This window comes from Bufo bufo, chromosome 1, assembly GCF_905171765.1.
Source record: "Bufo bufo chromosome 1, aBufBuf1.1, whole genome shotgun sequence".
Taxonomy (NCBI): domain Eukaryota; kingdom Metazoa; phylum Chordata; class Amphibia; order Anura; family Bufonidae; genus Bufo; species Bufo bufo.
Window position 1 is genome coordinate 634,513,715 of NC_053389.1, and position 12,673 is coordinate 634,526,387.

General features: G+C 39.6%; 1 protein-coding gene across 2 annotated transcripts in view; it reads left to right on the top strand.

Moving 5' to 3' along the window:
• The window catches only part of APBA2 (amyloid beta precursor protein binding family A member 2), a 496,602-nt gene that overhangs the window by 463,856 nt on the left and 20,073 nt on the right, over positions 1–12,673 (top strand). For both annotated transcript variants that reach the window (XM_040413847.1, XM_040413848.1), the window contains one exon: positions 10,291–10,431. In XM_040413847.1, coding sequence (XP_040269781.1) covers positions 10,291–10,431 — 141 coding nt within the window. The remainder of the gene's footprint in view (positions 1–10,290; positions 10,432–12,673) is intronic.

Below are 12,673 nucleotides of genomic sequence, written 5' to 3' on the forward strand. Positions count from 1 at the left end.
GTGCCTTCTGTTTCCCCTTCTCCTTATAGTTGTGACTGCGCTGCCCTCTTTGTCTGGCTGGTATTCGCTTTGCCTGCGGTGTGCGGCCAGCTGTTGCTGGGGCAACAACGCCAGTATTACTGGTGTTGTTGGCCTGTGTACGCTTGCCCCTCCCCGCTGGCGTGACGAATCCAAGCGCTGCTCTCGGCGTAGTCTCGCGATGGCTGCACGAGTCATGTGGATGGTCAGGTGATCAATCATGTGACTCTGGTGGCGTCTCTTGGATCCGTTCATTTGAGATGAGGTTGCTAGGCTTCTGGACATAGATTTTGGCGCCGCTGGTCTGTCTCCGCTGAGTGAGTTTTTATTAATTATAGCTATTGCTGACACTAATGCACAGGTGATGTAACACTGCTTTATTGTGTCCAATTTACACAGTTTATAGTATATGTCTCTATTAATCATGAATATTGTTGATTTGCACATTTGAACACAATCATGTAAACCATATTGAGGATATACTGATCACTGTATGATTATATCTTATGTATTTTAACACTTATTTTTATGATTGTATTATTTATTAATTGATTGGCACTTTATTTGCTGCTATGTATTCTGGGTATATATTCCCCTGTGAGACACCATTTTTTATGCTTGATAAAGACTGCATTGAGCGGTTGAAACATTGCAGAGGGGTCAATAAAGGGTCCATCGTTTTCCACTTTACCTCTGGAGTGCTGCCTCATCTTTTGAACATGTGTATATATATATATATGTATAAAGTATATATCTGCCTATATCAAGTGAATAATTGCAAAATATTATATTCCTTGGAATCGGCTAAAATAAAGTCATGGTACTTGAACTGCAGGATTACCTGGAAAAGAAATCTAGATACGTAAAATTATAGCTGCAGGGTAAATCATCATGAAGAAATAAAATTAAAATATATTGAGTGTTTTATTGAAGATGCTGCTTCAGGCAATAGTATACCATGAGGATGGCCTTCTATGATTGTGAGGCAATATTTATAGGATAAGGCACTAATCTGTGTTAAATTAATGCACAACTACTTAATGCATGTAGCTTATCTGTACATACAAGTCATTCCACAGGGAGCAAAAGAGTAGAGGTTAAATAGCGTTAAATTGTCCTCTCTATATAAGAGCTCCTGAAGGCTCGTAAAGCTCAAGATGTACAGTTTTAACATTATTTTATTGCTAACACCCCCTTGAGAGCTTTATACGCACGAAGCAGTCCAGTGTGGGGACGACATTAATCAGAATAACACTGCATCTACCTACATATTTCAGCTAAATGAAACTGACCGCTGGAGGTTTCAGCACTTACAGGAAAACTCAGGAAATCTTTTTTAAATGTTTTAGTTTTAGAAAGATTTGTTCTGTGAAATATTAACCGAAAGTATATCATATTATTATTCTTTATTACTGGTGAACAGAAGCTGGAGATTATACAATACATAGGTGGCTAGCTTTATCATGCCTGAATTAGTTTCAGTTTCAAGTTGTTTGTATATCGTAATTTTTTGGTGTTTTACTTGTTAATACTGTTTAGTGGCTTTGTACTGTACTTACAATTTTATTCTTTAGTGGAACTGAAACATGTAAAAATGAAAAAACTAAACTTTGAAAAGTACATACAAAAATCATTCTTTCATCCCTCAAATTTAGACCCTGAGGAGCCTGATGTTGTGACCACATAGTCCTGTGTGTGACTACATAGACCCAAAAGGCACTATTAGCAAAATCATTGTAAATATGTATATCAGAAACTATTTTCTAACTTTAAAGACTTTAAAGTCTTTGCTAGATATCCTAAAAATCTCATCTAACAATTTGAAGAAAAAAAAGACCATACCACCTACAGAGAATCTAAGGTTAGGTTTATCTACCTTCATCAAGTAGAGCACTGGCACTTTGTAATGTATCCTCCATGCAGTCCCCTGGCTAAGCTGATGGAGGCCAGGCTGTGAGAAGATGCACTTATTTGATTACACTATTCTTATTATATATACATCCATACCAAGAAGCTATGGATTTTCTGCACAATAAGATGTATTGTGTATATACATATACACTACTCACAAAAAGTTTGGGATATTTGGCTTGTGGGTAAAATTTCGGGATGAATCATTAGACGGTTAAAAATAGAAAATCATAATAGCTTTGTTGTTAAAACATTATGCAATTCATCCCGTTAGTAGGAAACAGGCAAAAAGGAGGACTACTACCTATAGCAGCAATTAGGTGCTAAAAAAAGAAAGAGGAGCACTCTTTCTATTACTGGCAATAGTGTATATCTATTAGGGGCGAACTTGATCTGCCTTTGCCCCCTTCCAATAAACCCAGATAAAACGTGGATATGGAAGTGTATAGATATATTCGTAACGGGAACTAATAGCTATGTTCACCACTATAGTCCCTGATGCTAGACAGATAGATACTCTAGAGCTAATGCATCTCCCTCCCTTGCAGCACTCTGTATATTGACCGGGTAATACTTGTCAGAGACCTGGTCAATCACGTCTGTACTCTTTCTGAAAAAGTCTGGGGTAGAGAGAGGCATTACACAGATAGGCACTATTGTTACTGTAGCTAGTTAAAATGAATCGAGCTGTGCTGCACGTGTGCTAACCAGCGCTCATATGGCTGTGCGCGCCTGCCCGATCTGTCTCCATTTAACAGGATCACTAATATGAGGTGACTAATCGCGAGAGGGAAGTATGTTGAGGAGACCTTGGCACCCCGAGTCCCGCTGTGTCACCTCCATCAATTGTAAGTGTGGGTATCCTGTTACTCCAGAGGATACTGTAAACTAATATAACAGGATATCCCTAAGCTATATCTGTCAACCTCATAAGTTGGCTACAGAAGGCATGTCTCATTCTGTATGCAAATTACATTGGATAGTGTCGATTTAATAGGTGGAGATGTGTGGATTCATGATGACCTGAATAGATTTATCAATGAAGCAGGTAAAACTGCTCCTCTCATTAAGTCCTCTAGGTGCCTCCGTGTTTAGGCGGAAAATCCATTCAAGCTCTTTTCTTAAAAGTCTCTCATCCCGATCACCTCCCCTTGGTGATTGTCTGACCTTTTCAATCCCTTGAAATTTGATCACAGATTGATCGTTGGCGTGAGTATCATTCACATGTCTCGCAATTGGGGAATTTTGATCTTTCCCTCAACTTTCCCTGAATAAGTTTTTAAGTCTTTCCTAGCACTTTCCCTAGCGCCTGCTAATGTCTCTCCCTGCGGTAAGTACACTGGAAAATGGCTGAATCCAAGATGGCTGAGGCTATTTATAGGTCTGTGACATCACAGGGCTGGCTGCTGATTGGCTGCATGCATGGCATTGTTGGTGATCCTTTTTTCCCAGAGTTCTTTGCTCCCTGTCCTAACACGTGCAGAAGCCATTTTAGGCGATTCGTTACCACAAAGCGTGAGGGAATTCGGATTCGGTGCGAATCAAACTTTTCCTGAAATTCAGATCAAATTCCACTTCTTCAACTTCGATTCACTCATCTCTATAAATAACCCTAACTTTTTTGTAAGTAGTGTATATATATTCTTTTGTGTACGGAATAGATACTTAGTGAAAAAAAGGAAGTTCCAGCACTCACTTTCAAGATGTGTCATTTTTATCTTTATTCATTGCTTCCATACATCAGACAAGGACAATCCGGATCCGATTGAGGTTTCTCAGGACTTTGTACAGTATTTACCTAAAGGAGAATCAGAACAAGTGAACATGACACCGAAAGCTTCATACTACAAGAATAACAAAAACAAAAACAAATATAGCACTGGAACTGTCACAAAAAAACGAGTCAAGCGCGCAGGACGCCCTCATTGGCAAACCTCGCGATGTTGTACTGGGAGGAGCGTTACATTTTCAGTCATGATAATTCTTTTCAACAATGCATATATTGATATGGCAGGTACATCGACGACTTGCTCCTTATTTGGAGCGGCGATGTATCTGCCATATCCGATTTACAGCATTATATTAATGACAATTCATACAATTTACGTTTCACTCTGTCCCAGGATTCACATAACATCAGTTTTCTTGATCTTAAACTTACAGGCTTTCCTGCTCAATTGATTCTCACTGAAACCTATCGTAAAGAGGTCACGGGTAACATCATTCTACGTGCAAACAGACATCACCCCATTCACACCATTAAAGCGATACCTGTGGGTGAATTCATACAGGCATGCAGGAACTGCAGCACGTTAGCTGCGTAGAGCGAGTCAGATTATTCAAACACTACTCCATAACAGAGGTTATCCCCATTGGATGCTTTGTAGAGCCTTGCATATAGCGTCAAACAAATCCCAGGAGGATTTATTATTTAGGAAAAATATACACAATGGAGGAATTATTCCTGGATTTGCTCGCGATATGCGGGGTTCTAGAGAAAAATCATGTGAACACAGAGATGTGGAGCCCCCCAGACAAGTTGTCCCAAAGGGAAGGGTTAAATCCAGGGTGGCAGACAAAGGATTGCCAATTCTGGTTTTAACATATAGTCGACAATTTGACCAAATACAGAAGACAATTAAAAAATATTTGCCTTTATTATATGAAAATAACTTAGAGATGGATGCAGGATTGTATCCAGAAGACCGGCCACTCTGGGAAATATCCTGTCACCTTCACTGAAGCTTAAATATCAAGGCTTCACAAGGTTTGCTGGTCACCCGTGTAAAGCCTGTAGCTATGTGTTATGTACTAAGACATTTCATAATGCGGACCACTCTGCTTCTTTTGCCATCAAAACCTATATCAACTGCAACACTATGGGTATAGTGTATATCATTCAGTGTGTTGCATGTGATCTAATGTATGTTGGCAGCACATCGAGGAAGTTTAAAAATAGGATTTTGGAGCCTCTCAATTATATTGCCAATCCCTCTCTCACTAATATCTCCAACCCAGCTAAACACTTTATTCAAACACATAATCGTGCAGTGGGAACTTTCCGGGCATTTGGAATATAAAAGGTGAGGCTTCCCCCGAGAGGAGAGGATCATAAAAAATTTATCCTTTTGCAAGAAGCCTTCTGGATTTTTAGATTAAATGCGAGATATCCCTCAGGCTTGAACCTGAAAAAGGAGATTATGCACTTTTTTAAAAAAAATGTATACTTGATATATTGCTTGTTCATTTTTTATACTGGAGAGTTTTAAGTTGTCATTGTTTGTTTTGTTTGGGTATATTTATTTTCAATGTATACAGAAGAAAGCAAAAAAACTGTATGTGTATGGCAACTTTGTTCACACCATACATCCTCTGCGTTTTTATACTGTGTTAGGTGATTTTTTCATTGGGTGTGGTGGTTTTAACACACATGAGAAACAAACAAGAGGTTAACAAATGCCTAGGTAGAGGATTGGAGCATATGAGCATTGCCCCCTCCCCTCCAGTGGGGGAGGAGAGAGTTCCTCGACTTTATATTTCCTCATTTGGGCATACATCTTTGTTACGATTAAGAACTATTTGTTCGAAACGCATAAACATGGACGCGTGGATGGATTGTCCTTGTCTGATGTATTGAAGCAATGAATAAAGATAAAAACGACACATCTTGAAAGTGAGTGCTAGAACTTCCTTTTTTTCACTTTATGCATCGAGGTCTCACCTGTTTGTTTCACGCACACGAGGTCCTGAGATATAAGCAAGCTGGAAATAACACACTATGAACATAATAGATACTTAGTGTATGAATTTGTACACACTAACATGGAGAAGTCTTATGTTTGATGACCAGAAAGTCTAAAGAGGTTCTACATATTTTTACCAGTGTTATTATTATTTTTTTTTAATAGTTTGTCAAATAGTTAGTATAAAATTTTGTGTTTGCTTTTTACTTTACTTTTCATGGTTTGTAGATTTCCTTCTATCACTGAGAGCAATTCTTATTAATAAAATGATTGTATTTAAAAGTAGCTTTTATTGGGTAATTCATACTATAGTTAAGATTCTTGTGACCTTTCAAAATATTATAGATCCTTTTTTGTTTCTGATCTTATCTTTAGATGTGAGAGATTAAGCCCAATGAGACTTTCCAGCTGCCTCAGTCTAAATGGGAAATGTCAGTATAGAAAGCCTTTTTATAGTAAATAATGCAGAACTAAAGAGTTCAATTCTATCCATTCAGGCTTATGCGACATAGAACTTCTCTTCAGCCCTGAGTAACCTTTCTAACCATTCTTGAGTCTAAAACATAAAAAGTAAAGGATTTGTTTCTTGACTTTTTTTTGGTGCAGTTCCTTGCAATTGTTCTTCTTTTGTATGCTTTATGCAAATTCAGAAGCCAGGATCCATGGCATGAGCACACTTATCCATTTTTTTTCACAAGGAAAAGAAAAAAACAGCAGGTTTCTGACATAATGCTCTTATCAATGTATTTATTGGCGAGAGAGCCAGTATCAAGCCTCTAACAGGGACCATCTTATTATCGGAATATATACATGTCGTACATATGTATCGTAATACATATCGTATTTTCTCTGGTGGTGGTGGTGGATATATTATAACTGTGGGTGGGAGAGCCACAGATGGAAAGAGCAGTCTTGAGACAACCCCTTTCAATTTTTGACGAACACATCACTTCAACTTGACAGTGATCTTGGGAATAGTGAGTGCCTGATGGTCGTTAAATTACTACTCTGCAAAAGAACATATTTCACAAGTGTTCATTTGAACTACAATTACTTTCTAACCTTTAATTTTATATTCTGAGAGAAAGGATTTATATTCTACGAGAAATTAGTTAAAAATATAAATGTTTTCACAGATTTTTCCTTAATTAAGTGCTTTTTACCACTTTGACAATGGTAGGAGACTCAATCAGACTGAAATGTAATGTACGGCATTTTTAAGAAAATGTTTCAGATTTCAGGAAATTTATTATTTTATTTCCTTACAAAAGATTTTTGAGATAGTTATCACTGATTATAAGATATTTGATCTTTGATGACTTCTTTGAAAATCGTGTGCAGATTAAGTACACAGTTAACTTTTCCACACTTAATTTTTTATCCAATACTTATTTGAAAATTAGAAATATGGTTCTATGCATGTATTAAACAATTCCTGCCAATGTAACTCTTATGCATAAGGTGTGTATATACAGTCGTGGCCAAAAGTTTTGAGAATGACACAAATATAATTTTTCACAAAGTTTGCTGCTAAACTGCTTTTAGTTCTTTGTTTCAGTTGTTTCTGTGATGTAGTGAAATATAATTACACGCACTTCATACGTTTCAAAGGCTTTTATCGACAATTACATGACATTTATGCAAAGAGTCAGTATTTGCAGTGTTGGCCCTTCTTTTTCAGGACCTCTGCAATTCGACTGGGCATGCTCTCAATCAACTTCTGGGCCAATTTCTGACTGATAGCAACCCATTCTTTCATAATCACTTCTTGGAGTTTGTCAGAATTAGTGGGTTTTTGTTTGTCCACCCGCCTCTTGAGGATTGACCACAAGTTCTCAATGGGATTAAGATCTGGGGAGTTTCCAGGCCATGGACCCAAAATGTCAACGTTTTGGTCCCCGAGCCACTTAGTTATCACTTTTGCCTTATGGCACGGTGCTCCATCGTGCTGGAAAATGCATTGTTCTTCACCAAACTGTTGTTGGATTGTTGGAAGAAGTTGCTGTTGGAGGGTGTTTTGGTACCATTCTTTATTCATGGCTGTGTTTTTGGGCAAAATTGTGAGTGAGCCCACTCACTTGGATGAGAAGCAACCCCACACATGAATGGTCTCAGGATGCTTTACTGTTGGCATGACACAGGACTGATGGTAGTGCTCACCTTTTCTTCTCCGGACAAGCCTTTTTCCAGATGCCCCAAACAATCAGGAAATAGGCTTCATCAGAGAATATGACTTTGCCCCAGTCGTCAGCAGTCCATTCACCATACTTTCTGCAGAAGATCAATCTGTCCCTGATGTTTTTTTTGGAGAGAAGTGGCTTCTTTGCTGCCCTTCTTGACACCAGGCCATCTTCCAAAAGTCTTCGCCTCACTGTGTGTGCAGATGCGCTCACACCTGCCTGCTGCTATTCCTGAGCAAGCTCTGCACTGGTGGCACTCCGATCCCACAGCTGAATCCTCTTTAGGAGACGATCTTGGCGCTTGCTGGACTTTCTTGGATGCCCTGAAGCCTTCTTAACAAGAATTGAACCTCTTTCCTTGAAGTTCTTGATGATCCTATAAATTGTTGATTGAGGTGCAATCTTAGTAACCACAATATCCTTGCCTGTGAAGCCATTTTTATGCAACGCAATGATGGCTGCACGCGTTTCTTTGCAGGTCACCATGGTTAACGATGGAAGAACAATGATTTCAAGCATCACCCTCCTTTTAACATGTCAAGTCTGCCATTTTAACCCAATCAGCCTGCCATAATGATCTCCAGCCTTGTGCTCGTCAACATTCTCACCTGAGTTAACAAGACGATTACTGAAATGATCTCAGCAGGTCCTTTAATGAGAGCAATGAAATGCAGTGGAAAGTTTTTTTCGGGATTAAGTTAATTTTCATGGCAAAGAAGGACTATGCAATTCATCTGATCACTCTTCATAACATTCTGGAGTATATGCAAATTGCTATTATAAAAACTTAAGCAGCAACTTTTCCAATTTCCAATATTTATGTAATTCTCAAAACTTTTGGCCACGACTGTATATATTTTATTAGTTTGTTTCCTTTATTTCAAGCAGACATCTTCTAAAAATGTTATCTTTGCTTTTAGAAGTGTATAAGTAAAAAAGAAGAGTCTAATGCAGCATAGGTAGAGCTAGCAGCATAAGTGGCTAGCAGTATAGGGAGGGCTAGCATGTTAAAGGTTGTGGTTATTCAACTTGGGACCGTGATACGGTACTGTTTGATATCTTACCTCTGTGACCGTATAGTGGTAGATGCCAATTCTATACACCCTGCAGACCATAAAAATGATTCTAATACAATTAAATCCAGTGAGTCAGGGGTGAAGTCTTCTCTGATTGTTCTTGTTGGTTTTCTTCTCCAAACAGCATCGCAACTTCTCCTGCTGACTGCAGAGTTAACTGTACCAAGATATCTTTGACCTCTTGCTCCTGCAGCCATTTCCAACAATTATACAGTAGCAGCACAAATTCGGACCTCCTAGCCAGATCCTGAAATAAATTTAGACCTCAGACCACAAATCGACCTACAGTACAGTGACATTTCATGTGCTGTGAGAATCCTAGGGTCATCAACCCCAGTAAGGGTCAGTTTCTTAACAAAGTAAATAGGGCAGTGCATTTGAGGCTATGTGTGTCCTTGTTGCTTAATGAAACCCATAAAATCTTTGACACAGACTTCTCCCAATGCCATCTCTTTCTCACACAGACTGCTCCGAATTCCCCTCTCTCACATAGTATACCCCATGCCCCTGCTCTCATGCAGGCTGCTTGTCATTCCCCCACTCTCATAGACTACTCCCCGTGCCCCGCTTATTACAAAGACTGCTCCCGTGCATTTAGCGGGACCGAAACATTTTCTGGTTTGGAGGGGAAAAAAAGATAGGGCATGTAAACCTGCCCAATTTATTTTTACGTAATATAAGCTGCTGTAGAAGGGCTTATTGGTGGCTCATTTCTACCCACTGAGAATAGATGTTTGTGCGGCCAAGTCGAGCACGCAGGCATATGGAGGGTTGCAGGGGGAATAGTTTTTGGATAAACAACCCTATGGCCAACTGCTATTTAAGGTGTATGGCCACATTTGCACATTCCTTGTTTGTGCGTATTTAACAAATAAATTGATTTTGCATAAAACAGTAGTCTTGATCTCTGTGCAACTTAAGGCTTCATGCACACAACTGTAAGCATTTTGTGATTAATAAACCACTGATCCAAAAAATATGGAAGCCGTCCATACTCTGTCCTCAGTTTGCAGACAAGCATAGGAAATGTTCTACTGTACCTTATGTGAAATGGACATACGGATGCAGAAAACACACAGAAGTCATCCATGTACTTTCTGCATTCATATGGCTGTTAGACAAAAGATAGAACATGTCCTATACTAGTCCCCAAAAAAGTGTACTGAAGACTGATTGAAGTCAGTGGGTCCATGAAAAAATGCAGACAGCACATGGGCCGCTTCTGTATTTTGCAGATCCACCGTTAGCGTATTGCAAAATGCCTACAGTTGTGTACATGAGGCCTAATCATGGAAAATATACCATAATAGTTATATTGAATGCGAGACATTGATTTATTTTGCCTTTGATCTCTCATCGTAGATCTGTAGCCTCATGAGAGGAGGGATTGCCGAGAGAGGTGGAGTAAGAGTCGGACATCGCATTATTGAGATCAATGGCCAAAGTGTGGTGGCCACAGCTCATGAAAAAATAGTCCAAGCGCTTTCCAATTCCGTAGGAGAGGTAAGCATTTTCTCTGTGTGGTGCACAGACAGCAAGCATTCATTGCTGACCAAGGCTTGCCAGTCAATGGCGAATCTTTAAATACACATTTTATATTTGTCTTTTTTTGAGAATGTGAGGTTACCGGAATGTGTAAAGCTTTTATTGTTTGCAATTTTGCTGGAAGCATTCTCTTTTCAAGGAGATATAATGGATCCCATTCGCACTGCACAGTACATGCTGCTTGGCTATTGTTAATGTGACTGTATTATTCCCATCTTGGTTTGAGGGGCAACAGACATAAGAATTAACTATCCGCTGCAATGAATTGAGATGTTCAGTCCTATGAATCTATTTTTTCATTTGTGAACTGCTTTAGACAGATACGAAAACATTAGATGTACAAGTCGGTCCCCACAGCCCTGATATCCTGTGTTCAGCTTCATTGTGCAGCCCAAGGCTTTGAACATTTTATTTTAGATGTTTCATTGATGAGATAAATTGATATTCAAAAGCAGTAAAGAAGAAAGGATTTTAGGCTAAAAAATGTATAAAACCCATTTATTCCACTGCTCAGTTATTTTTCTACAGCTCTGTTCTGTGTGGCTCATTGTGATAAGGGAGGACAGATGAGGTTGCTATCATTTTTTATTCATGTGTGGTCATATAGATGCTATGAAATCAATAGGTGGCCTGGCAGGGCCATCTGTGTGATTTATAAGCAGAGGAAATGAGAAAAGGAGAGACTGCACATGTAATTCTTATAAAGGTCATCACATATTAATTGTAATGGTATGTACGTGTACTGTATTTGAGTTGTTTTTATTTTACAAATATTTCAACTTTGAACCAAAAAGGAAAAAGACAAAGAAGACAATAGCAGCCCAAGCCCATCTGAATATTGTATAAAAAAAAACTGTAGTTGCAGCAGTGCCTCCATACAACAGTCACCAGAGCTCAGTAGTCACAAGATTTCTTATCCCCCCCCCCCCAATTGACAGGTCTACCCTTGTCCCCAGTAGTGACAACTAGGCACCATCCCCAGTTGTCACAGCAATGCTTTTCTACTCCCTCTAGAAGTCCAGTAAGAACCTGCCTTTTCCCCTTCCTATACGTACCTCTCAAATGTTCATCCAATATGTCCTCTGCTACCAGGAAGTGGTCTGTCATCTCCCTGCTCCTAAATTGATTTCAATTACTAAAGATTGATAATGGACATTGTGCACCTTCTCTGTCCAGCAGGATGGATCTCTGACTGCCTTAGGTGGGAGAGATTGCACCAAGTACTGTCAGTGGCAGCCCAGCTCTATGTATTCTGCACTGGGTTTAAAGGGCTTCTGTCACCCCACTACCCAGTAAAGTCATTATTATTTTTTTGGCTACTTAAATTCCTTATACTTAGATATATCAATTTATAATGCTCTTACTCATTTTCGTTCAGTAGTTTAATTAAAAAAATTGACTTCTATAATATGTAAATTACCTCTCTACCAGCAAGTAGGGCGGCTACTTGCTGGTAGCAGCCGCATCCTCCTCTCATAAAGACGCCCCCTCCTCATGTTGATTGACAGGGCCAGCGAACGCGCTCGTCCTCTGACTGGCCCTGTCAGCAATTCAAATCCCGCGCCTGTCTTCATTCGGCGCAGGCGCTCTGAGAGAAGGATGCTTGCCTCCTCAGTGCGCCTGCGCCGATGACGTCTTCTCTTTCAGTGACGTCATCGGCGCAGGCGCACTGAGGGAGTGCTGAGGAGGCGAGCCTCCTTCTCTCAGAGCGCCTGCGCCCAATGAAGACAGGCGCGGGATTTGAATTGCAGACAGGGCCAGTCAGAGGACGAGCGCGTTCGCTGGCCCTGTCAATCAACATGAAGAGGGGGCGTCTTTATGAGAGGAGGATGCGGCTGCTACCAGCAAGTAGCCGCCCTACTTGCTGGTAGAGAGGTAATTTACATATTATAAAAGTCCGTTTTTTGATTAAACTACTGAACGAAAATTAGTAAGAGCATTATAGATTGATATATCGCAGTATAAGGAATTTAAGTAGCCCAAAAAAAAAAGTTGGGGCAATTGCTAAATTTTCATGGCAACTGCAATATTTTTGCAACATTTCACGATCCTCGCCACCTTTCACAGTGGTCTTTGTTTAAGAGCTAAAAGTGAGATTATACCTGGATTATGGCTCATTTACTGTCTGTGGCACTTGAAATTTCACAGAAAAGTCACAATAAAGTCAGATCCTACATCAGGCAGCCCCCTGGTTTATTTT